The sequence below is a fragment of the Caretta caretta genome, chromosome 10 (genome assembly GCF_965140235.1).
Source record: "Caretta caretta isolate rCarCar2 chromosome 10, rCarCar1.hap1, whole genome shotgun sequence".
Taxonomy (NCBI): Eukaryota; Metazoa; Chordata; order Testudines; family Cheloniidae; genus Caretta; species Caretta caretta.
This window is the reverse complement of record NC_134215.1, coordinates 31,338,176-31,365,442: the sequence shown is the minus strand read 5'-3', so window position 1 is coordinate 31,365,442 and position 27,267 is coordinate 31,338,176. Positions and strand designations below refer to the sequence as shown.

Sequence of the window (27,267 nt, the reverse complement as noted above, 5' to 3'; positions counted from 1 at the left end):
TGTGAAACAGGGTCACTTCTGATGAATCTCCCAACTCAAAAAATGTTGAAGAAAAAGTCTTGAAATTGTCAAAACATTTTTGAATGAAAAATTCAATTTTCTGGTTCTAAGATTCATAGATTATAAAAGCCAAAGAAACCATTGTGATGATCTCATCCAGGGATTGGCAACCTTTGGCACGCGGCCCATCAGGGAAAGCCCCTGGTGGGCCGGGATGGTTTGTTTACCTGCTGCGTCCGCAGGTTCGACCAATCGCAGGTCCTACTGGCTGCGGTTCGCCGTCCCAGGCCAATAGGGGCTACGGGAAGCAGCACGGGCCGAGGGATGTGCTGGCCACCCTTCCTGCAGCCCCCATTGGCCTGGGATGGTGAACCGCGGCAAGTGGGAGCTGTGATCGGCCGAACCTGCAGGCGCTGAAGGTAAACAAACCGGCCTACCAGGGAGTTTCCCTGGCAGTCTGCGTGCCAAAGGTTGCCGATCCCTGATCTAGTCTGGCCTCCTGTATAATAGGACATAGGACTTCCCTGAGTTAATTCCTTTTTGATGGAGTTACAGTTAACAGTATATATCAGTATATAGGATAAAATATATTAGAGATGTCACAATTATCCCCAAACCAAATATAATACATCCAGGAAATTCAGAGCTAAAATTAAACTTCAGTAAATCCAAACATGTTAATGTATAGAAAAATTCTGCCAGGGCACGCAAACCACCTTACTTTGTCCTCTAAGGATACCATGCAATAATCATATAGGTATGTGAGTCTTTTTTTCCGAGATGAAATTAATCTGGAAATGTCCTTGTTTGAAAAAACCCAAGTAGAATGTTACCATGAGATATTTCTAGTGATTTGAAATAGCAACCATAAATCATTTTTCAAAATGTTGTCTTTTTGATGATCAGATGCACCAATGTGCTCTGGCTGCTTTCTGCTACTCTGAAGCAGCATGAGAAGCCAGAACATATTGGCCAGTTAAACTGTGTTTACAACTACTTTGTTTTGTTAGAGCACTTTAAAACAGCCACAGTGTACACCCTAGTTTTTTCCATCCTCCACCCTGTCTTCAAATTCCACCTGCTTCTTGCACTTTTCTGTATTCCCTGGTCATCCCACCAAGTTTCTCCCTCTTGCAAGTCCCTCTTGCATTCTCTACATTCCCCTGTGTGCGCACACCTGTTTTCCCTCTCTCCTGCACACCCCTGCATGTGTGTACACATAATTTCCCCACCCATTCTCCTCCACTGTCCACACACACACACACACACACACACACACACACACACCCCTCCTGTGAAGTGGGTGCACTCCCCCGCAGGGTCCTAGAACCTGAGCTCAAGCCCTAGTCCGGTAGTCTACACAGCAGTGACACAGCTCCTGTAGCCCAAGCCCCATGAGCACAGGCCAGCCGCAGGTTTTTCTTTGCTGTGGGCAGCACATTCTTAGGAGTGAAGTTAGGCCATGATCTGGAACAGCTCTTAAATATGCCCTGGCTCTGGGCGCACCGAGATAGCAGGCGCGAGGGACAGAGTCTTGCATGCACTGCCCAGCCCCACACCCCTAGGCGGTGATTTATTTCTCCTTTGGCTGCTCCCGATGCCTAAACCAGATGTGCCCACTTGGGAATGCTACCTAGAAGGGGAACATGAATCAATTATTCTGCAGGGAAAGAGTAAAATCTGCAGGGGACATTAATACTGTGCTTGTGCAGTGGCCACAGAATTGCCCCAGGAGTAAATTTCATCTGTATAAAGTCTGCCATCCATCAGATGAATCAGTTCAGCCTCCCTAAATGATGTAGGCCCAGATTACCATAAAGGATGCCTCCGTGTCTCAACCTACTGTGCAGTTTATGTCACAAGCCAGTGGTGAAGGTTGGAGATGCTAGTGGTAGTTTTCTTGGTAGCAGACAATGCCTCTGGAACTCACTTCCAGCAGAAATACAGTTAAGATCAAACTTGCCCTCTTGGCTGAGGCTTTTCCAAGTAACTGAATTTTGGTTTCCTAGCTGACTGGTAAAGTTGCAGGCAACAGGGAAAACAGCGGGACTTTTGGGCTCTCTTACTGAAATCTTGAATGCCTCAACTTAAGCCTTAAAAGGTATTCAGATATCATGAAGATGCATGCCATGCTTACAATAATAAAAGTAGTCTTGTTCAGTAAACTTGTTCCATTTTCTAACTCTCATTCTGGATCCCTGCACAACTATCAGACACGTTTCTGGGGTACCAGTTGTAGTAGGAAGAGGTCTTGAAACTTAAGCCCTTGTATCAGAGGACTGGTATGAGGCCTGAGGCCTGGACTAAAGTGGTGGTCAAAGCTTTGCTAATATAAAGCAAAGTCAGGTTGTGAACTGGAGGCAGGCCTTGCTCACAGAATCTGGCAATAACAGGGCTAATATTGCAGAAACATACATTCCTAAGTAGTGTTAGTTACAAGAAAATACACGCAAACACATTCCAGAAGGATGGTACCAGAACACCCAGATACCAGCACATTCCCCAAGATAACGGGAACACACTGACTCATCCTAAAGATTAGGTCAGGATGACAGCATGATGGATAAAGATGTTTTGATTGAACCAACAGGTACAAGACAGTGGGTGGCGCCCAGATATGTCAGGGGTAATACGTAACTTGCTTGTATTGCTGTATAAAGAAGCATCTCAGAGGGAGTGTCTTTGGCTAGCCTAGGGGGGCAGTGGAAAGTCCCGCCACTGACTGAGCTGCGTCCATTGTCATGGGCATACATTGCAGTGTAACTGTAGACATTGATCCGGGAAGCTAGGACTGTGCTTCGTCAGCAATAAACCTGGCTGGGTCCCTTCGTACCTTAATCAATCTTGTGGTTATTGGGTGGTTCACTCAAGGTCTACTGAGCCAGCTGTCTGCACAGAGCTGGGACAGCACACAGGGAGAACACACACACGCAGCAAAACATCTAATTACACCAGTGATCAAAGAGAAAATTAAACTTCTGACTATATTTGAAACAATAGCAACAGCTATTTTGGAACCTTAGTTTACTGGCTTCTTCTTACAGGGAATTTAGGACAGTCATATTTTCCCCCAGATAAATCATACACAATCATATAAAAAGAACAACTCTGTAATCTCTAAAGCCAAGTCTTCTCTCTCCCCTCCTCAGAGGCTTGGAAGATGCTGACTTTAGTGGAAGTGTTGTGGTTTCACTTAAATATGACAGAATACCACTCTATGGTAGTTCTGCCTGCAACAATGCAGATGGGGATTGGGGTGGTAGCTGGGCTAGTGGGTCCACCACTACACATATCTACTAGCTAAAACTTCCCATTTATAAGTTTACTGGGCAGCAGCTCATGGGCTATTTTAGCATCTGTGGACTGGCTATACTGGTGACCCATAATCTGCAGGGGAAAACTCTATTTCTCTGGACCCCCACAGTGATCCCCATGAAAGTCTGATTGCTTGGAACCTACATTTAAAAAATATTTTGTATCTTTATATGGATTGTCATTGCATTATATTAATATGTTCCCTATTCACTCTGGAGTCAGTATATCAATTCTGTTAAATCTGATACTTGGGGAAGTGCAATACAAATCTTCATGCTTCTATTTCATTTCCTTTAGGATCTTGACATAGGTGCAAAGAATGTGAAACTATATATTGATGAGAACCTTGTATTCAGTGGTCAGTTAGAAAAAGGCTGTGGAGATCTAACCACTGATTTCAGCACTACAATCAACCTTAAAGACAATAGACAAGAGATTGCTGCACATTCTACACAAGGAAGAAAACAATCAAATGGAGCTAATAGCACAGGCAATAAGGAGGACCTGTACTTAAAATATCCACAGCCAGACTGGGCTTTATTACACTGGAAATCTTCCTTAGAAGAAAATCTCCCTGAGGAAATGATGAATTCCATCAACTTTAGGAAAGAGAAATTGACTAGATTAGAAGAAGATCTGAAGGTGTTATCAACTCCTGTGTCTACGAAGGCTCTCAAGAATGACGTGTCAGAATCAGCAGTTGTGGAGTACATTCAGTCTGATGATGAGCTTACTATGAGTGAGCAAATGGAAAAACTAACCAGAAGAAAATTATCTGAATCTACAGGTGTAACTCCATCTTGGTTACAGTCCTCTTCCCAAGTGACAGAGAAGTACCATAAACAGAAACCCTCCTGGCTGGATACAAAGCACCCTTTAGATTTGAGAGTTCAAGAGCAGTCTGATGGCACCATGAGGGGCTGTCCAGGACTAACTGATGAGACTATCAAATGTCACGGAAGTGAACTGGGGAGATCCAACAGTAGGAATGCAAATGGAGATGAGAAGACACAAATGGTAACCAGTAAAGGCTGTACTATTAACTTGGACATTTTAGACCAGCTTCCCAACAAGTATTGCTGGACCCCTGAATGTCCTGCTAGTGGGAGGAGAAGCAGCAGAGGTGTAAGAAAGGAGGGTTTATGTACAAGTCATGGAGATGAAGGTCTGACACACACAGGTAAGAGCTGAAGACAGCATCCTTAACTCAAGCTCTGCTTACATGTTCTCCATTATCAGGATATATGAGACAGGTTTTAGTTACACTAATGCAGTATTTAGTTTTTGTTGTTCTCGAGCAGGACAGAGACACCACTGTACTGAGCATACTGCAAACATATAATGCGAGAGAAGTCCTTGTCCTGAACAGCTTGCATTCTAAGTTTGGGTGTCAGTCATGCTCAGAGGAAGAATGGATTTCATGGTTAATTATGTTGGAAGGTTATCTTTGCAATAGGACTGGTTGGAAATTCTGATGAAACTGTGAATTTATTAAATACTGTGTATTTATTAAACCTGAAATGTTTTGTAAAAATGGTTTAGATTTGATGAATTTTCATTGATTCTCAGGCAGGATTCTGTCAGAAACATGACTGGTTTCCTGCCAGTTGACCTGGTGGATGTGCTGGGGAGCCTGCATTTCCAGGGTATGTGGCTCCAGATCAGCCCCGTCATGTGAGGGCTTCCAGATTCCCTTTCATGGAGCCTGGGAGCCCTGGCTCTAGCCAAGGCTCAGCTTCTAGTTCTCCAGCAGGAAGCATTTAAGCCCTCAGAACTCCAGCCTGATCCAGGGCTCTCAGAGTTTCCAGGCTTCCAGCCACATAGGCAGGAGCCTGGAAGTCCTGGGATGGGCTCCCAGGATTTGTGGCTCCAGGGTCACCCCACCATACAGATGTCCTAGCCATGGACTCTGGGCCTTCCAGACTCTCAAGCCAGCTAACCAACCTATTTCCAAGAAAGTGGACAAGCTGTACCAAATCCTCTGAGGGTTTTTCATACTTTCATGTGCATCTTCCTCTTAACTCCCTAGGACTGGCAGCAACAGTATAGAGGTCAAGATCTGGGTATTTACACTAAGCCCCTAATGACAGAGAAGGGAAAAGGTTTCAGAGTAGTAGCCGTGTTAGTCTCTATACGCAAAAAGAAAAGGAGTACTTGTGGCATCTTAGAGACTAACCAATTTATTTGAGCATAAGCTTTCGTGAGCTACAGCTCACTTCATCGGATGCATTCAGTGGAAAATACAGTGAGGAGATTTATATACACGCAGAACAAGAAAAAATGGGTATTTATCATGCACACTGTAAGGAGAGCAATCACTTAAGATGAGCTATTACCAGCAGGAGAGTGGGGGGGGGCGAGGGGGAGAAAATCTTTTGTAGTGATAATCAAGGTCATTGTGGTTTAATTTTTTTAAAGTTGATTTAACAAGGTCCTAATATATGAACAGAAGGGCTCAGTCATGCTAGGTTTCAATCTTTATCTTCACTGAAACTTGACAGTGAGAAGGAGTATTAAGACATGTGACTAAACACAGCTGTCTTTTCTCCCCCCCCCACTCTCCTGCTGATAATAGCTCATCTTAAGTGATCACTCTCCTTACAGTGTGCATGATAAACACCCATTTGTTCATGTTCTGTATGTATATAAATCTCCTCACTGTATTTTCCACTGAATGCATCCGATGAAGTGAGCTGTAGCTTACGAAAGCTTATTCTAAAATAAATTGGTTAGTCTCTAAGGTGCCACAAGTACTCCTTTTCTTAGAGGGGAAAAGATTAGATTCTTTGGGAAGGAAGCTGTTTTCTTCATTTGCAATTCTCATATTTAAAGAAGATGATCAGGCAATGATGGTCACATATACATTTCATATCTGGGACAAAAATTCACTTTTTTACAAATAATCTCCCAGAAGAACATAGTAAATTAGCCAATGCCCTTATCAAGGAGAGTCAAAATGTGGACAGACACCCTTAGAGCTTCATTTGACATTTCGGATGCTGCTCCTAGATTGGTTGCCTTTTCTGTAACTCATTGCTGACATGCTTGGTTCTTCTTCGAGATGTATCCCTATGGATGCTTCACTGTGGGTGTGTCTGTGTCCCTGCGCTTCTGATCAGAGATCTTCGGTAGCAATGTCTGTTCGGCCAGTGCATGCTCTTTCCCTCCCTTGTGTTCTGTGTGCCTTAAGGCGAATTAGTGTTGAACCACCCTTAGTTCCTTCTCAACCGCCAATTAGCAATCTGTTCACAGATACTTTAGGTCTTTAGAAATGTTCCCTTAGTGTTTTCGTTCACCCTTTTCTTCTTAGTGTTATGGGGTTTCTGTTAGTTTTTTCTTTCCTGTTTAAAAATAAATAAATAACCCCCCTAGTTTTTTATTTTATCCCCTTCTCTTCCCGAGGGTTTGCCCCCAGTAAGGGACATGCCTGGTTCCCCTGGGTTAAAGAGGCACCTCTCCTGCAGGGAAGCCGTAGTGGTTACAGACAGACATTCCCTCTGTGTGCGGTGCCTTGGAGAGGCCCACATTCCACAAAAGTGTACTTTTTGCTGGCAGCTAAAAGCCAGATCCCAAAAAAGCCAGGAACTAAAGTTGAAACTACTCCTGATGGGGGGATACAGTGAACTCTTGTGTCCGCCAACATCATACAAAATCTACCTCTTATGATAGGGACTGGAAAAGGCTTGACTTGTTTGGAAGGAAGGCCTATTCTTCATCGACGTTGCAATTCAGAATTGCAAATTACCAGCCTTAATGGCAAAATGTGACCACAAGAACTACGCCAAATTTAACATTTTTATTGACCACCTGCCAGAACCACAATGAGAACAGTTTCAGGCTATTGTATATGAGGGGCAGTTAGTGGCAAGAACAGCACTCCAGACAGCATTAGGTGCTGTGGTTACAATGGCCTGCTTGGTATCAACAGTGGTTGTGATGCAATGGACATCATGGTTATACCTTTTGGAGTTCCCAAAGAAGGTTTAGACGATAGTAGAAGATCTCTCTTTTGAAGGCACAAAATTGTTTGCAGTTAAGACTGATGCATCACTCCACATTCTCAAAATTGTAGGGCCACACTATGGTCACTGGGGATCTACACACTGGGTCAGAAACGGAAATTTAGTCCTCAGTATTTCCACAAATGACGTCATCCCCAGTCCCCTCCACAGTGCTACTATGAGTCACAGCAAAAGAAGACTAAATTTCAGAGGTGTAAACCATCAGCCCCTCAATCTTCAACGTCAAAACCTTCTACCTCGAAGCACCAGTTTTGATGCCTTGGACAAGACTCTGAGAGGCCACTTCCTACAGCATTAGCTGCAACTTTCAGACCTTCCACATCCCTTTGGATGCTGTCTTGCTCTGTTTCTTCAAAATTGGGAACACATATTTACCGACAAATGTTTTGGAGATTGTCTCCAATGGATACTTTAAGCATTTCACCTCCCTCCCCATCCCTCTTCAGGGACCTTTCTCATGAGAGACTGTTAAGACAGGAAATAGATCACCTCCTATGCCTGGAAGCCTGTGACTAAACACAGCTGTTCCAGTACATCTCAGAGGCAAAAGGTTTTTATTCCCGATTTTTCCTGATCCCCAAGAAAAAAGGAGGTTGGAGACCCATACTGCGCCTCAGAGCACTGAACAAATATATGAAGGCAGAAAAACTCAGGATGGTCATGCTAGCAGTGATTATTCTATCTCTGGAACAGGGAAATTGGTTCTCAGCCCTTGATCTCCAGAATGCATATTTCCACAAATCCATTATATCATCCCTAAGATAATTCCTCTGGTTTACCCTCAGTCAGGACTATTATCATCACAGAGTACTTCCTTTCAGCTTCTCATCAGCTCCCAGAATGTTCTCCAAGGTCCTCTCTGTAGTATTGGCTTATCTACGCACCCTGGTGATTATAATTTACCCATACTTGGATGACAGTCTCCTCAGGATCTGCTCCTTCAAAGATGCCCAAGGGGTCACCCACGGAGCTATGGACATATTAACGAAGCTGGGCCTACAAATCAATGTCCAAAAATCGACCTTAACTCTGGTACAGTGTTTGGAGTTTATCGGAGCCAATCTCGACTCACTGCAAGCAAAAGCACTCCTCTCGTAACACAGATTTCACAGACTGCCCCCGCTCATAAAGACAATTCAAGCCAGCCCACAAACGTCAGCCAGACATTGCTTCCAGCTTCTGGGACATATGGCAGCAAGCACATTTATACTATCTTATGCCAGACTATACATGAGGTGTCTTCAGGCATGGTTCAGATCTGTTTACAGACCAAACAAAGACAAACCTCTTTCAATGCCCTCCAGGGTCAAACACTCCCTGGATTGGTGGAAAGACCCAACAAATGTCTGTATGGAGGTCCTGTTCACACATCTTCCCCAACATTGTATCCCTAATTGGCTGGGGAGTGCATCTCAACAACTTCAAGACTCAGAGCAAGTGGTCGCCCATGGAGACAACTCTCCACATCAACCTCCTCGAACTCGGAGTCAGAAATACTTGCGCTCACTTTCTTCCACTGATCAGAAATACGCACACAAAAATTATGACAGACAACATAGCGTGCATGTATTACATAAATCGTCAAGTGGGACAAGATCATCTTCCCTATGCACAGAAGCGCTAAAGCTGTGGAACTGGTGCATTCACCACAATGTTTTAATATCAGCAGCTTATCTACTGGTAGTGCAGAACATAACAGCAAACAGTCTCAATTGCAAGTTCTTACATGACCATGAGTGGGAAATGACCCCAACAGCATATTCTATCAATGGGGACCCCGATGATAGACTTGTTCGCTACTTACCTGAACAGGAAATGCCCACGCTATTGCTCCAGAGCCAGCCTCGGGAAACACTCATAAGGGGATGCTCTCCTTCTCCCATGGGACAAGAGCCTTTCTCCCATTCCCTCTGCTGTTCAAGGTCCTGATAAAAATAAAAAGAGAAAAAGCAAACGTCATTCTGATTGCTCCCAACAGGCCGAGACAGACACGTTACCCACATGTACCCTGGCAACATGTCCCCCAGTCCCTCTTCAGCCCACCCCTTACCTCCTTTCACAGAACAAAGGATAAACTCTCCATCCCAACCTGCGGATCCTCTGTCTCAAAACTTGATTCCTTCATGGTTCCAACACATAGAGATCTGCTGCTCCGAGGAGGTGCAGGAAGTGCTACTACACAGTAGAAAACCAGCTACCTGACGCATTTACGTGCTGAAGTGGACTATGTTTCAGGTTTGGTGCAATTCCAGGCAAATTACCACGGCATCTACCACTCTCCCCATGGTGTTGGACTACATGCAGGATCTCAAGATGTCAGAGCTATCCCTCAGTGCACCCAAAGTACGCATTGCCACCATAATGGCTTTCCATCAGCAAACTGAAGGATATACAGTTTTCACCCACCCAAGTACAAAGAGATTCCTCATGGGCAATCTCTGTTCCCAACCCAGACATTCCACTCCAACATGGGACCTAAATCTATTTTTAAAGAGCCTGACTAGACCACCTGTTGAATCTATGACCTCTTGTTTGCTTCCATACCTGTTGATGAAGATGGCATTTTTGGCAGCCATCACCTGGCGAGGAGAATAGGGGAGATGGCGGCACTAATGGCACACCCCCTGCCCCCTTCACAGTATTCTTTAAAGAAAAGGTTACTCTTAGGCCACATCCAAAGTTCATCTCCAAGATGACCTTGTCTTTTCACATAAACCACCCGATTCACCTACTGACCTTTTCTCCTAAGCCTCACTGTGATAATAGGGAGGCTATACTGCATCTGCTAGTTACTAGGAGAGCCTTAGGGCTGGTCTTCACTACAGGGAGATCAACGCTGCTTCAATTGATGCAGGAGAGGTTGATTTAGCAGGTCTAGTGAAGACCAGCTAAATCGACCACAGAGCGCATTCTGGTTGACCCTGGTATTCCAGCTCCCCGAGAAGATTAAGGTAAGTCAACAGGAGAGTGTCTCCCATCAACGCAGCGCAGTGAAAACACCGGGGGAAGTCGACCTAAGCTACGTCAACTCCAGCTATGTTATTCATGTAGCTGGAGTAGCGTAACATAGGTCGACTTACCCCGGTAGTGAAGACAAGCCCTTAGCCTTTTATCTGAACAGGACGAAGGCCTTTAGGAAAGCACCTAAGCTTTTCTCCTCCATTGAGGAAAGGTCAAAAGGCATAGCAATATCAGCGCAAAGACTCTCCAAATGGTTCTCAAACGGTACTTGCTACTGCTATCATGCTCTCAGTGTGTTACCTCCATATGGAATCTGCACACACTTGATGAAGTGGTTTCCACCTCTGTCACCTTCCTCAAGAATATTCCTATCTCGTAAACCTGTAGGGTAGCGACTTGGGCATCTGATCATTCTTTCGCGGAACACTATGTGATTACTGGAAACTCAGCTTCAAACGCACAGGGATGCAGACATACCTACAATGGTGCACCCATAGGGGCACACATCTCGAAGAACCATCGTTACTGCACAAGGTAACTTCCTGTTGCGGTTCAATGACAAGACAGCACAGAGCTTTAAGCAAGCAAGCAAGCTGGTCTGCTAACGGGCTTCTGCCTGTCAGCTTTCCACCTTCCCCTTTATTCTTTCTCTCCCCCCGCGCATTACATTCTCCAACAGATAAAAGGAATACATTGGCTTTGTTTAACATTCTTATTTACCACTTTCTGTCTACCGCATTCCTTGCTCTCGGGCCTTGAGCCCAGTCCTGGGAGGCTTCCCACGGTTCATGTCATCTGGGCGAGATTCCAAGGTTGATGCCCTTGAAAGGAGCTGTGTGTGCACAGGTCCTAGACAACACTCCGGGTGTGCCCTGAATGTTGTCAAGCGCATGAACCTTGTATGAATCCTACGTCCCCTCCTTTTTTGTTTATTTGTGCTCGGCCATCTCATGGTAGCCATCAATTCGCTTTTGCAAGCCAATTAACTCCCGGACAGATGAGGTCATAACTCGTGGAGCCTGCCAGGGCGGTTCTCGACAAAGCCTTAACAAAAAGGAATCATAGAATCATAGAATATAAGGGTTGGAAGGGACCCCAGAAGGTCATCTAGTCCAACCCCCTGCTCGAAGCAGGACCAATTCCCAGTTAAATACATTGCACACAGCAACAGCAAAAAATGAGCTTAAAAAGGTAAAGTGTAATTGGCCGGGCCCCAATTAGCCATGCTAGAATACTGGGAAGAGAGGTTCGCGTAAGCAGCGAGCATCATCTCATTTCCAGTTTCCTCAGGGTGATGACATACTGGAATAAGGCACGTACCTAACAATTCTTCAGCTGCTACAAAATTAAATAAACAAAAGTGGGTAACATTTGCTATTGAAGCCAATCTTTCCCATAGGTTATATGTCATTCGGGCCCGTAACGGAGAAAGTGCTCCCGAGCCAACCCCTACAGGAAATAGCAGGCACAAAAGGCATACAGTCAATACAGAATTAGCAGTAATTTGGGCGAGAATTGCCACAAACAAAGTCTCAGAAGTCTCTGGCTGTTGGTTTGCTGCCTGTCTTCATTGAGCCGCGGCGACCAATGCTTTTACTGCTCCCCATGTCACGGGCTGGCTTGGGACGCTACGCCTCCTCCGTTTCCGTCCCGCCGTTGTTGACCCGGGAGGCACCGCGTTCTCCTCCAAGGTCAGCTGAAACTCCGGTATGGGGTTCAACAGCCCCTGGTGCCACGCCATGCTGTTTCAGTGCCGGTCGCACACACCGGGCCGGAACCCACAACGGTCCTGCAGGGAGAGACACAGCAGCATATCCCCGACCCCAAGTGATTAGAGGTACTGGGCCCAGCCATTGTGGATTGGGCAGCTGACGGTAATAGACACGCGGTCTTTCCAGTACCGCGGACTTATGAAAATGCCGATCCGTGGGGGTCTGCTGATCTGCGTTCAGCGTTAAGTTATTTAATGTAAACAAAAGGATATGCAATTGTTGCTGAATGTCTCTTAAGGTTCGGAGACGCAGCTCCCCTTGTTTTAATTGTTTGTCGAGCAAGGTTTTTAGCGTGCAATTTGCACGTTCAACAATAGCTTGGCCTGTGGAATTATAAGGGATCCCGTGTTTTAGACGGACGTCCCATCGGGTACAAAAAGTGGAGAGGGCTGTGGAGCAATAGGCTGGGGCATTATCCGTTTTTATCTGGCTCGGGCGACCCATAACAGCAAAACAGGCTAGCAAATGGTGAATAACTTTGGGAGTTGCTTCCCCACGCTGTGGGGTCGCCCAGAGGAATCCTGAATAGGTATCAATGGAAACATGTAAAACCGAATAGGGACGGAATTGTGGCACGTGAGTAACATCCATTTGCCACAGCTGATTCGCTGCGGTACCTCTGGGGTTAACGGCATAAGAAAAGGTAGGGGCAGCAGCGGCACAGTGGGGGCAGGAACGAACAATAGAACGTGCATGATCATCAGGAATGTGAAACTGTCGGGCCAAAACAGACGCAGACTGATTAAAAAAAGGCATGGCTTTCAATGGGGTCAGAAAAAAGGGAATTTACCTGACCACGTAACGCGTGATCAGCGCGCGCATTGCCTTCAGTAAGTAGCCCAGGCAGAGGGGTATGACTGCGAATATGAGCAACAAAATAAGGGAAATTACGAGTGGTGAGGAGATACTGTAAGAACAAAAACAGGCAAAGAAGGTCCGCATAGACCTGAGGGGTAATAAGGGCAAGGGGTAAATGATCAATTACCTGATAAACATAATGCGTGTCCACGATCAAATTAAAGGGACAATCAGCAAAAAGTTGAAAGGCCAAAATAACAGCAGCTAGTTCCAAGGACTAGTAAAGCTCTCCAAGCACTGTGCATGCAAATATTGTTATACAAGTGAATGAAGCGCTTTCAGCTTTTCTAGGGGGAGGGGTCAATCCATACGGGCTCTAAGGATTGCCATACTAATGGTAATGCAGATGGCAAGGTGGGTGAGGGAGGATTTGGGGCCATTATATATTAATATTGAGGGTGGTGTCCAGCTTTACAAGTAAGTCACGGCCCCAAATATTGAGGTAGACAGGGAGTACAAAAGGGCAGATTGTAGCAAGGGCACGGCCTCCTGGTTTAGAGACCGTGACCCAAGACAAACTTTGGCGCCCGGGTTTGCTACCCCCCGATCCCCCACAACTCTTTAGAAGGAACTGTTGGCCAACCGATCGGCCACTCCGGATCACGAATCACCGTAACGTCAGCTCCAGTGTCCACCAGCCCTGTAAAAGGAACATTATTTAAGAGAAGTGTTAACTGAGGTTTCGAGGGGCGGACCGACATTGTTAGAGCAACAAGTGGAGAGGACGTGTTGTGAGATGGCAACTGAGACAGCGTCGATCCAAAGCCATTCCTGCCCCCGGGCTTGATCCTCTGCGGCTGGCACCTGATAGGGGACTAAAATCAATTGCGCAATTGACCGTCCACGCGGGAGCGACTGCGGAAGATGGGTCCATACCTGAACCTTAATAACGCCGTTGTAATCGGCGTCAATGACCCCTGGGATGACAAAAAAACCCTGTTTCCCAATGTGTGAGCGAGGGAGAACCAGACCCACAAATCCGGCAGGGAGAGGTCCCATCACCTGGGTAGGTATGGCGCAAACCTCCCCCGGCAACTGAAAATCAGCATCCTCCTGCATAATCAAATCAAGCCTTGCACTTCCGGCAGTCGCCGACCTCATGGAGTCTATGGATTTTAAAGCAGAGGAACAGTTGTCTAGTGGGAAACACCCCCATTTGGCCCTGGGTTCGGGGGGGACCTGTCGTGCGGTTTCCCGACCCGCTACGACACTGATTAGCCCAGTGATAGCCCTTCCGACACTTGGGGCACTTCTTTGAGGGGCGGGCGGGCGCTGTCGATGAGCAGCACTCCCGCTGAAAGTGACCCTCCTTACCACAGCGGTAACAACGCTTCCCCTCCTTCCTGCTTTTCCGCAGGGCGGCGCCCATAACCCCAGCTTTATGTGCTTGAGTTCCGATGTTTTGGCACGCCCGCAGCATGTCTGACAGCTCTAGAATCCCAGAAGCTTGTGCCGCCTGGAGAGCATGGCAACAATCCTCATTTGCATTTTCAACTGCCATTTTTAACAGGATCTCCTGAGCTGCCGCAGGTTATCCACCTGTCGGAGGATAGCCTCCTGCAATCTGTTGGTAAAATCCATAAAGGACTCTGATGCACCCTGACGGATACTGGCAAAGCTTTTGGTAGGCTTGCCTGAATCCGGGACCTTCCGGAAAGCATGCTGGGCGCAGGTGGAAATAATGGGGAAGATGGCCTGAGGGAGTTGAGACTGCAGATGGACAGTAGCAAACTGGCCCTCACCTGCCAACTGCTCATAAATGACACCTTGCTCTCTATATACCTGGGCTTGGCGTTCCGCCATCTGCCGATACTCACTAAGCCAAATAACATACTGACTGGGCGTCAGCATCATGCGCAACAGCACCTTCCAATCTTCAGGGATCAGGGTGTACCCAGTACCTAGCCCTTCAATGAGACCACTTAAATACGTGCTAGTGAGGCCGAACTCGCGAATCTCTTTCTTTACGTCTCTGATCACCGAGTAGGGCAAACTGACCTAGTTTGCAACCTGGTTGCCCTGGCCATCATCCTGCCAGGTCACCGGACAAACTGAGACCAGCTCAGCCAGCACCTCTGCTGTAAGATCTGAGCGAGTCTTCGCTGCGTGAACCATTTGTTGCACCAGTGAAAGCCGCTGAGCAGACGCGGACGACCCCCCGGGGGGCCCCAGAGCATGAGGCCCCATGGGGGGAGGGTGATCAAACACCGGCTCCGGTGGGGAAGGCCAGGGAGGCGATGGTAATAGAGGCACTGGGGGCGAAGCAGGGGGAGGGATGGTTGCAGGAACGAAAGGGGGTGGCGGAATCGGCAGCCCCTCTGTTGGCGCGGGAGAGGGCCTTTCCGAGGCGACACACTGTGTCGCATCGCCAGGAGGGGGGATGGCTGCAGGAGCGGACGGGAGTGCCGAGAGCACCAGCCTCGCAAGGGAGGGCCTGTCCGAGGCGACACGCTGTATCGCGTCGCGGCAGAGGTGCCAGGCATGTAGAGCCTGCACGGCCGCCCGAGGCTCTTTGTGCAATGTCTGGCCCAACCGCTCCCAGTCCGCTAGCTTAAGGGTTCCAGCTTTAGGGTACCACGGGCACTGGGCACTCACCTCCTGTAGCAGGAGAGTGAGTTCTCGAGTGGGGCAATCATGCTGAGCCTTACGCAGCAAATACTGTAGCTCACTGTGGTGTTGCACTTGCAAAGCAGAGAGGGAGCTTCCCATACTTACCACAATGAAAAATACTCACCGGGATCCGCGAAGCGGATGAGTGACGCATCTGAAACCCTATCCGGGCGAGGTGAGTGCTGAGGGCCCCACGTTTGGGCGCCAGTTGTTGCGGTTCAATGACAAGACAGCACAGAGCTTTAAGCAAGCAAGCAAGCTGGTCTGCTAACGGGCTTCTGCCTGTCAGCTTTCCACCTTCCCCTTTATTCTTTCTCTCCCCCCGTGCATTACATTCTCCAACAGATAAAAGGAATACACTGGCTTTGTTTAACATTCTTATTTCCCAGTTTCTATCTACCGCATTCCTTGCTCTCGGGCCTTGAGCCCAGTCCTGGGAGGCTTCCCACGGTTCATGTCATCTGGGCGAGATTCCAAGGTTGATGCCCTTGAAAGGAGCTGTGTGTGCACAGGTCCTATACAACACTCCGGGTGTGCCCTGAATGTTGCCAAGCGCGTGAACCTTGTATGAATCCTACATCTTCCTTTTATGGACCTCTTCTCTTTCCTCTGAGACAAAGTCAAAGATTAAGGATCTTCTGTTTGAGAGAGACAGTCTGTTCAGTTCTAAAACAGATGAGGTGTTGGAAAAGATTAAATAAACTAGATCTATGGCAAGATATCTAGAAACCTTTAAGTCTTTTTCAGACAGAGAACTCCTGCATCCTCATTCAGATACCAGAGGCAATGTTACATTTTCATAGTTTTCTTATTACTCTCAAAGAAAACATCTTTATCAACAACAGCAAAAGCATCCTCCTCCTTCTCAGTCTCAATATAGGAAAAGATTCTCCAAACTCAAGATGAGACTGAAGTACTTTTCTATGACTTCTTTTTGCCTAATATTAGGCCTCAGATTTGATTAGGGTGACCAAAGAGCAAATGTGAAATATCGTGATGCGGGTGCGGTGATAGGAGCCTATATAAGAAAAATACCCAAAAATCGGGACTGTCCCTATAAAATTGGGACATCTGGTCACCCTAGGTTTGATGTTACAACCAAGAGCTACAAACGAACCTTAGATGCTCATGACGTGTGGAGACTGTCTGTCTGATTTTTACAATAAATGGCAAAACATCACTACGGACAGATGGATTTTGGAAAGGAGGGTTACACCATACCATTCAAGACCATTCCACTCTTCCTTGCCTTCCCTTTTCATGGACACCTCTCACAAGAGAATTCTCAGGGCAGAAATCCATTTTCTGCTACTACAGAGAACAATAGAGGAAGTCCTGGAAGATCTCAGGAATCAAGGGTTTTATTCCTGTTATTTTCTGGTTCCTAAGATGGATGCAGGTTTCTGACCAATCCCAGATCTTAGAAAATTTAACAAATACATCAGGAATTTTCACTTTAGGATGCTGACTCTTAGTTCAGTCATCCTCTCTCTTTCTGCTCTAGATTAGCTTGCTGCTCTCTATTTAAAAGATACTTACATCCACATTTCCATTCAACCATCTCACAGAAACTACCTTCATTTAACCCTGGGACAGGTCCATTTCCAATACAAGGTTTTCCCATGTGGCCTTTCTACTCTTCCTTGGGGTTTTACAAAATGCTTTTCTGTAATAGCAGCCTTTCTGAACAGACAATGCATTTTTGTGTTTTCATATTTCAGTGACTGGCTTCTGAAAGCTCATTCCAAAGTTGAGTTGAACAAAGTCATTCTCTTCACATATTCTCTATTCCAAAAATTAGATTTTCTGACAAACAAGAAAAAATCATATTGCGCCCAATGTAAACAATTTCTTTTCTTAGCAGTAGTTGTCAACTCCACAGTAATGAGAGCTTACCTCCCAGAGAAAAAATTCCAAAAACTGAAATCCAGCTTATTCCAGAAATCACCACAAGAAGTACTGTTCTTCCTCATCCTCCTTCTGGGTCTTGTGACCTTCTGGGTCTTGTTACACCTTACACAGGATTCAGAATGAGACCTCTGGGTTTCAAGAAATTTCATTCTCACAGTGCACAGCATGTGCATGATGCTTACAATCCAAAGAAAGTTTGGAATACTTTTCTATGGTGGATGAAGCCCAGGAATGTACTGAAGGGAGTGATGTTCAACCCCCCCACCTCCTTCAGCAATAATTACAATGGACGCTTCCAAGACAGTTTGGGGGCACATTTCAACAAATTATTAACAGGAGGTTTCTGGAATCTGCAAGAATTGCAAATTGACATCAATGTTTTGGAATTAAAGGCTATCCATTTAGCACTCAAATCCTTACTCCCTCAGATTCAAGATTCTGTGTTGCAAGTTGCCATCAGCAATTCTGTAAACAAACAAGGAGGTGCCCATCCATCACAACTTTGCCGATAAGCAATAAAACTATGGAACCAGTGTATATGTCATGAAATTTATCCAATTGTGTTGCATGTAGCAGGATCTAACAATAAACTGGCAAACCAACTAAGCAGAGACTCTTCTAAGGTTCACAAATGGTCTCTAGAGGAATCAGCGATTTAAGAACTTGTCAATATTTGGCGATTTCCAAATGTCAATCTCTGCCATCAGCCTCAATAGCAAATGCCGTCACTTTTGTTTGATAGAAGAGATAGACACTCAGTCATTGATGGATATGTTTCTCATCAGTTGGGGGACAGATCTGATGTATACTTTCCTGCCTTTTCCATTATTGTTTAAGGTGGTAAAAAAGATCAGACAGGACTCAGCCAAAATGATACTCGTTGCTCCCGCATAACCAAGACAGCGATGGTACATGAACTAGTTTCTCCTCTACAAAAGGAAATTTAAACACTTACCTGTATTGCCATATCTGCTGTCATAAAAATGGGAAGAGTACACCATCCAGACCCTCAGTCACTACATCTCATGGCATTCGGAACAGGATTTTGACAAATTTTGAGAACTCTTTCTCTCTTGAGATGCAACAAAATGGCAGATGAAATTCAGTGTTGACAAATGCAAAGTACTGCACATTGGAAAACATAATCTCAACTATACATATAAAATGATGGGGTCTAAATTAGCTGTTACCACTCAAGAAAGAGATCTTGGAGTCATTGTGGACAGTTCTCTGAAAACATCCACTCAGTGTGCAGCGGCAATCAAAAAAGCAAAGAGAATGTTGGGAATCATTAAGAAAGGGATAGATAATAAGACAGAAAATATCATATTGCCTCTATATAAATCCATTGTACACCCACAACTTGAGTATGGGTGTACAGATGTGGTTGCCCCATCTCAAAAAAGATTTATTAGAATTGGAAAAGGTTCGGAAAAGGGCAACAAACATTATTAGGGGTATGGAACGGCTTCCATATGAGGAACGAATAATAAGACTGGGACTTTTCAGCTTGGAAAAGAGATGACTAAGGGGGATATGATAGAGGTCTATAAAATCATGACTGGTGTGGAGAAAGTAAATAAGGAAGTGTTATTTACTCCTTCTAATAACACAAGAACAAGGGGTCACCTAATGAAATTAATAAGCAGCAGGTTTAAAACAAACAAAAGGAAGTATTTTTTCATACAATGCATCTGTGAAACTCCTTGCCAGAGAATGTTCTGAAGGCCAAGACTATAACAGGGTTCAAAAAAGAAGTAGATAAGTTCATGGAGGATAGGTCAACCAATGGCCATCTGCCAGGATGGGCATGGAAGGTGTCCTTAGCCTCTGTTTGCCAGAAGCTGGGAATGGGCGATAAGGAATGGATCACTTGATTATTACCTGTTCTGTTCATTCCCTCTGAAGCACCTGGCATTGGCCAGTGTCAGAAGACAGGATACGGGGATAGATGGACCTTTGGTCTGACCCAGTATGGCCATTCTTATGTTCTTAGGTACTGCTTAATTCTTGAAAACAATCTACTAGAATATGTTATGATCTAAAATGGAGATTTCTACTGTGGGTATCAGATAAGGATTTTGATCCAGTATTTGCTCCTATTTAGTGTATTTTAGAGTACTTGTTTTTCCTAACAAATAAGGGGTTATCCATCTCATAGTTTAGAATGCATTTAGATGCAGTAGCAGCTTTTCATAATCCTGTGGATGGTAAAATCAATTTTTTCTTGTTATATTGTCAAAAGATTTTTAAGGGTCGATTGAATCTTTACCCACCAGTTTCTCCATGGGACTTAAACCAGGTGTTAACATTTGAACTGTTATCAACTTGGTATTTATTTCATCTTTCCATTAAAACAGCCCTTATTATAGCAGGTACATCGGCTAAAAGAATCAGTGAATTTTTTGCCTTGATGGCAGACCCTCCATTTACAATTTTTTATAAAGATAAATAACCACATTTTTTTAGCAAGTAATTTCTGATTTTCTTATTAATCAATGTATTAACCTGCCAATACTCTTTCCAAAACTTCACACTCATAGGAGTGAATTAAAGTTACATTGTTTGAATGCTAAAAAGTTCTCTCTTACTATTTAGACAAAGCTAAAGTATTCAGAGGGAAAAGAACATAAGAACGGCCATACTGGGTGTCAAGGTTCCTTCCCCACTCTGAACTCTAGGGTACAGATGTGGGGACCTGCATGAAAAATCCCCTAAGCTTATTTTTACCAGCTAAGGTTAAAACTTCCCCAAGGTACAAAGTATTCTACCTTTTGTCCTTGGACTTTTTTGCTGCCACCACCAAGCGTCTAACAAATACAACAGGGAAAGAACCCACTTGGAAACGTCTTTCCCTCTTAAATCCCCCCAAGCCCTACACCCCCTTTCCTGGGGAAGGCTTGATAAAAATCCTCACCAATTTGCACAGGTGAACACAGACCCATACCCTTCGACCTTAAGAACAATGAAAAAGCAATCAAGTTCTTAAAAGAAGAATTTTAATTAAAGAAAAAGTGAAAGAATCACCTCTGTAAAATCAGGATGGAAAATACCTTACAGGGTAATCAGATTCAAAACATAGAGAATCCCTCTAGGCTAAACCTTAAGTTACAAAAAGACACAAAAACAGGAATATACATTCCATTCAGCACAACTTATTTTATCAGCCATTTACACAAAACAGAATGTAACGCACATCTAACTAGATTGCTTACTGACTTTTTACAGGAGTTCTGACCTGCATGCCTGCTCTGGTCCCGGCAAAAGCATCACACAGACAGAAAGAACCCTTTGTTTCCTCCCCACTCCAGCTTTGAAAATATCTTGTCTCCTCATTGGTCATTTTGGTCAGGTGCCAGCGCGGTTGTCCTAGCTTCTTAACCCTTTACAGGTGAAAGGGTTTTTCCTCTGGCCAGGAGGGATTTAAAGGTGTTTACCCTTCCCTTTATATTTATGACACTGGGTCAGACCAAAGCTCCATCTAGCCCAGTATCCTGTCTTCCAACATTGGCCCAATGCCAGGTGCCCCAAATAAATAAAGCCAAGCACCTCACTGCTGGGGGACAACAGGCCCAGCCAGAAACTGCTGCCCAGGCTCCAGCGAGATTTGAACTCATGACCCCTGGTTTACAAGACCAATGCTCTGGGTCAGACAGTTCAATGAAGTGAGTTGTAAGAATGTTTCACATTTTTCTCCTCCTACTATTAACACACATTCTACCAAGGTAGTTTCTACTTCAGCAGCATAGACCTATTTCATTAATTGAAATGTGTAAAGTGGCCACATGGAACTCAGTACATACTTTTAGTAAACATTATGCATTAGACATAGCTGCTAGTCTGATACATAATTTGGCGGGGCTGTTCTTCAACCTCTCTCGTTGGGATACATTTACCACCATACATTTACTATCTACTACTGACCAAACTATCCCAAACTATTGCCAACTTTGTAATATATAAAAACCGAATATTCCAGCAGGAGTGCTGGAACCTCCCTTGCCCAGCCCCTTCCCCCTGAGGCCCTGCCCCGCCCCTTCCCCCAGGCCTCATTCCTGCCTTGCCTCTTCAGAGCCCTGAGGCTCCACCATTGCCCCTCCCCCTCCCCCTGAGGCCCCACCTCCCATTCACTCCTCTTTCCCCCTCCCCCCATCACTCGCTGCTGTTCCCCACCTCCTACCCCTGCATGGGTCGGGAGGGACTTGCCTGCAGAGCCGGGGAGGGGAGCTGCAGTCGCCCAATGCAGGTAGGAGGCGGCCCTGGCTAAGTAGGGGCTGGCACAGGTGATGACTCGGTGCCTCCCCTGCCTGCAATAACCAGACTTTGGGTGTCTGATCAGTAGAGCTAACCGGACACCATCAGGTCCCCTTTTCAACTGGACTTTCCGGTCAAAAACCGGACACCATTCATGACTGCCGGTTGGTGCATATCCCAGGAGTGTGAATATGCAGAGTCCATCTTGAAGAACCTCAGTTATATGTAGGTTTTAGAGTAGCGGCCATGTTAGTCTGTATCTGCAAAAAGAACAGGAGTACTTGTGGCACCTTAGAGACTAACAAATTTATTTAAGCATAAGCTTTCATGGGCTAAAACCCACTTCATTGGATGCATGCAGTGGAAAATACAGTAGGAAGATATATATATATACACAGAAAACATGAAAAAATGGGTGTAGCCATACCAACTATAATGAGAGTAATCAGTTAAGGTGAGCTATTATCAGCAGGAGAAAAAAGAAAAAGAAAAAACCTGTTGTCGTGATAATCAGGATGGCCCATTTCCAACAGTTGACAAGAAGGTGTGAGTAACAGGAGGGGTTAAAATAAGCATGTGGAAATAGTTTTACTTTGTGTAATGACCCATCCATTCCCAGTCTTTATTCAAGCCTAATTTAATGGTGTCCAGTTTGCAAATTAATTCCAATTCAGCAGTTTCTCGCTGGAGTCTGTTTTTGAAGTTTTTTTGTTGTAGTATTGCGACTTTTAGGTCTGTAATCGAGTGACCAGGGAGATTGAAGTGTTCTCCGACTGGTTTTAGAACGTTATAATTCTTGACATCTGATTTGTGGCCATTTATTCTTTTACATAGAGATTGTCCATTTTGGCCAATGTACATGGCAGAGGGGCATTGCTGGCACATGATGGCATATATCACATATATCCTTTAGTCTCTAAGGTGCCACAAGTACTCGGTTTTTTTGCTGATACAGACTAACACAGCTACTACTCTGAAACCTGTAATTGACTTGTAGTTCCATTAACAGTGCTCAGCTGATGATGCTCAGGTAGCCTTAAAACTTGGATTCTTTCCTTTTTTTTTTTTTTGTTGGTTTGTGTCTCAACATTAACCTTTATTGACATAATTATTTTGTTTAACACTAAGCTGGGAAAGGGAGTCAGAGATTTTAACCTTGTGTGTAATAAGAGAAGCAATGTAATAGCAGCATTAGAACAGAACGCTACCGCAAAAGAACCCAACATAACCAACACAATGGTCTACATTTGATAGTCTATATTGTGGGAATTAATTTCTTGTCATGTCTACATATATAAAGACTTATCTTGGATTTTATTTTCAGATGAAGCCCTTTGTGTCAAAGGCCTAAAAAACTTCAGAGCCGGGTGGCACAGTGAACAAGAACACACTCTGCAGGAGTCATGGAACTCCCTTCTAAAGTTCAATTATTCTCACCGTGGGCGAATCTCCAACATGGATTTTCAAGGGGATATCTTTGATGAGTTTCTACATCAGCAAAAAATCAGCCGGCATGGAGAACATCAGCTTGTGAGGAAAGAAGGAATACAAGTGCTACCAAAACGACAAGAAGAAAATTACATGGAGACAGATGATGGAAATGATTTTAAAATCCCTGTTTTGCCATATGGACAGTACTTAATAATAGACATTAAATCCACATGGGGAGACAGACACTATGTTGGTCTTAATGGAATTGAAGTTTTTAGTTCCAAAGGAGAGCCTGTTCAGATTTCAAAGATAAAAGCTGAGCCACCTGATATAAATATTTTACCAGCGTATGGCAAAGATCCAAGAGTAATAACCAATCTAACTGATGGGGTAAATCGGACACAGGATGACATGCACCTTTGGCTAGCACCCTTTACTCCTGGGAAGCCTCACCTTATCTATATTGACTTTGTGAATCCCTGTCAAGTAGCTATGATTAGGATTTGGAATTATAATAAATCCCGAATACACTCCTTCCGAGGTGTGAAAGATATTACAATGCTATTAGATGAGCAATGCATCTTTAAAGGAGAAATTGCAAAGGCTTCAGGAACATTGTCTGGAGGTATGGTATGATCCCTCATTTTCTTTGTGAAAACGACACTGGCTACACTGCTATTTTTAGCATGCTAGCTAGAGTTAGTTTGGGTACATCTGCATGAGCTGGGAATCAAATTTCCCAACTCAAATGTAGATGTATCCTTTTTAAGGAGAATATTTTATATTTATAGCTCCTAGAGTCCCCAGCCAGGACAGGAAACAGATAAAAAAACAGAAGATTGTCTCTGCCCCAAACAGCTTACAGTCTTGGGCTTTATTTGTATTGTCCTTGTTTTTATGTGTATGAGATCTTCTTTTTTTACAGATTTATATTTTAGATGTGTTTAAAAATCAGCTGGATTCTCTGGACTCACCTACACTACAATAAGAAATTGTGTTTTAACATGTTAACTACAGTAGAACCTCAAAGATATGAACACTAGTGTTACAGACTTACTGGTCAACCGGACACTATGTGGAACTGGAATTAATCAATCAGGCAGCAGCAGAGACAAAAAACCACAAAACCAAAATACCCCCAGCAAATACTGTACTTCCTTGGGGCTTTAGCCCTGGAGCTCAGGGCTTCAGCCATGGGGGGTTGGGGCTGCAGCTGCAGGGTGGGGATCAGGGCTTTAGCCCCTTGGGTACACAGGGGCTTAGGGCTTTAGCTACAAGGGGAGCACCCATTTCAGCCCCAGCACTCCCTCAGCAGTTAAAGTCCTGAGCCCCAGTGGGCCCCCCTTGCTGAAACCGGGAGCGGAGTCATGGGGAGACCCAAGCCCCGACGCCTGCCACGGGGCTGAAACTGGGAACAGAGCAGCAGGGCTTCTGCCCTGAGCCCCAGCACTCCCCCCCAGGTCTAAAGCCCTGAGCCCTGTTGCTCCCGTGGGGCAGAAGCCCTGAGGCCCCTGCCCAGAGCCCTGGCACCCCAAGGGTCAGAAGCCCTGACTGTCCCCACCCCCCGTGACTGAAGTCCACAATGTCTTGTTCAGAGTTACGGAACATTTCAGAGTTACGAACAACCTCCATTCCTGAGGTGTCCATAACTCTGAGGTTCTACTGTAACATGACTAAACTGTAGCATAAACAAGGAATACATTGTCTCTTGTCTATGTTACAATTTACAATTATATTAGTTAAACATATTACTCAACACATGTTAAAACATAGTTCCATATCGTAGTGTAGTGAAGCCCTTGATTTGCAGTACTTTCACATTGTGTTTTTAATTCCTAATGTCTTGTGCTTTTCAGCTCCAGAGCACTTTGGGGATACTATATTGTTCACGACTGATGATGATATTCTAGAGGCCATATTCTGCTATGATGAGACTTATGATGGAGAAATTGAAAATGTGTGCTCACTAAGATATGAGGAAGAGCTAAAGAGACCAAGGACTGCTGATGGGGAGGGAGATGAGAGACCTTTCACACAAGCAGGCTTAAGGACAGATGATAAGCAGGTAGGACACATATAAATGAGGATTTCTAAGGAAACTATCTTTTCTTTCCATTGAATAGCTCCAATGGCAATAATTGATATCAGGGACTGAAGCTGGGACTGATATGGCTGTCAGTCTGTTCTTAGGATTTTATCACCAGTCATATTACTGGGAGAAATTTGTTTTCAAAACTAATATTGTATTCCAATTTTTGTCTTTTTTCTGATTTATTCATGAGCATTTAATGAAGGCTATAGTGACATTATTCACAAACTTCCTCTTTAATTACATGGATAGAGATAAGACAGTGTTTCTTTTGATTTAGACCCAGCTGCATGCTTTGAGGGTTTATCTGTGTTTTTAATCCACAACTTGTTCTTTTCTGAGTGTCAGGGCTGTGGGTCTCAAACGCCAGTCCACAAGGCTCTTAGGCACCAGTATGTTCCAACCCGCCACCCCGTGACCTGTTTTAAAAGTGACCAGAACTCAAAGTTCACCTCTGACAGAGGACTCAAGTCCTGGGCTCTGATGGGTGGAACTCCAGGAATCCTGTTTGGTTCGCTGCTTCTATTTAAACCAAGCAGAGGAACAGGAATTCATCTGTGCAACTGGGTGTCCCCTGCTTGGGATGGCATCCCCTGCATTACCTGCTCCTACTGCCTACTCTTATCTCCACCTGACCCTGCTGACATCTGACTCTTTTTGCCCTCTGGCCTATCTCAGACTCTGATCACCTGGTATCCGGACCTGGCTTCCAACTCCTGTTCTGACCAGTAGGCCTGGACCATTCACATCCCGCTTGTGACACTGGGCTTAAGTCAGCTATAAAAGTAAACCCTGAACTAAAACATATTCAAAAGTTCTTTGTGAAAATTTTCTCTACAGATCCAAATTGCAGCTTACTTTATGAACTAGGGAACTATGCAGAGCAATATAAACTGTCAGGGAGCACTTGCTCGTCTGTCATAGTATAAAAGACTCTCTTGTGACTTTCATCCCCTTAAAGTTCAATAAGTAGTGGAACACTGGGGAAGTTCCAAAGGACTGGAAGAAAATTAATGTTGTGCCAATATTAAAAAGGGTAAACAGGTGACATAAATAATTGTGGGCCTGTCAGTTTGACACTTAGAAAAAACAATGGAATGGCTGATATAGGACTAGATTAATAAAGAATTAAAGGAGATATTATAGTTAATGCCAATCCTCATGTGTTAATAGAAAATAGATCCTGTCAAACTAATTTCATATCTTTTTTATGAGATTACAAGTTTGGTTGATAAAGGTAATAGTGTAGATGTAATATACTTATGTACAGCATTGGCTTTGGTACCACACACATTTTGACTGAAAAACTATAAAGATATAAAATCAACACAACACACATTAAATAGACTAAAAACTGGCTAATAGGTATATCTCAGAATGCAATTGTAAATGGGGAATCATCATCTAGCACATACGGTTCTAGTGGGTCCTCTGGGGATTGGTTCTTGGCCCTATGATATTTAATATTTTTATCAATGGTCTGGAAGAAAACATAAAATCATCACTAATAAAGTTTGTAGATGACACAAAGTTTGGATGGGTGGTAAGTAATGAAGAAGACAGGTCACTGATACAGGCTGATCTGGATCGCTTGGTAACCTGGGCATAAGCAAATAATGTGCATGTTAATACAGCCAAATCTGTAAGATCATACATCTAGGAACAAAGAATGCAGACCATACTTATATGATGCAGGAAGCAGTGACTCTGAAAAAGACTTGGGGGTCATAATGGATAAATAGCTGAACATGAGCTCTTAGTGCGATACTGGGGCCAAAACATGTATGTATAAACAAGGAAATATTGTGTAGGAGAAGAGAAGTTGTATTACTTCTGTATTTGACACTGGTGTGACTACTAGTGGAATATTGTGTCCAGTTCTGGTGTCCACAATCCAAGAAGGATGTTAACAACTTGGAAAGAGTTCAGAGAAGAGCCACATGAAAGATTAAAGAATCATAGAAATGTAGGGCTGGAAGGGACCTCAAGAACTCATCAAGTCCAGCCCCCTGTACTGAGGTAGGACAAAGTAAACCTAGACCAT

General features: G+C 44.5%; 1 protein-coding gene and 1 long non-coding RNA gene across 9 annotated transcripts in view; one reads left to right on the top strand and one right to left on the bottom strand.

Moving 5' to 3' along the window:
• The window catches only part of KATNIP (katanin interacting protein), a 180,668-nt gene that overhangs the window by 103,054 nt on the left and 50,347 nt on the right, over positions 1–27,267 (top strand). For all 8 annotated transcript variants that reach the window (XM_075132829.1, XM_048865750.2, XM_075132828.1 and 5 more), the window contains 3 exons: positions 3,613–4,495; positions 23,028–23,759; positions 24,991–25,199. In XM_075132829.1, coding sequence (XP_074988930.1) covers positions 3,613–4,495; positions 23,028–23,759; positions 24,991–25,199 — 1,824 coding nt within the window. The remainder of the gene's footprint in view (positions 1–3,612; positions 4,496–23,027; positions 23,760–24,990; positions 25,200–27,267) is intronic.
• Positions 10,874–16,087, bottom strand: LOC142073344 (uncharacterized). The gene is made up of 2 exons (XR_012670168.1): positions 15,663–16,087; positions 10,874–13,568 (listed from the first exon to the last, which is right to left on the bottom strand). It is a non-coding gene; the product is annotated as an uncharacterized LOC142073344 (long non-coding RNA).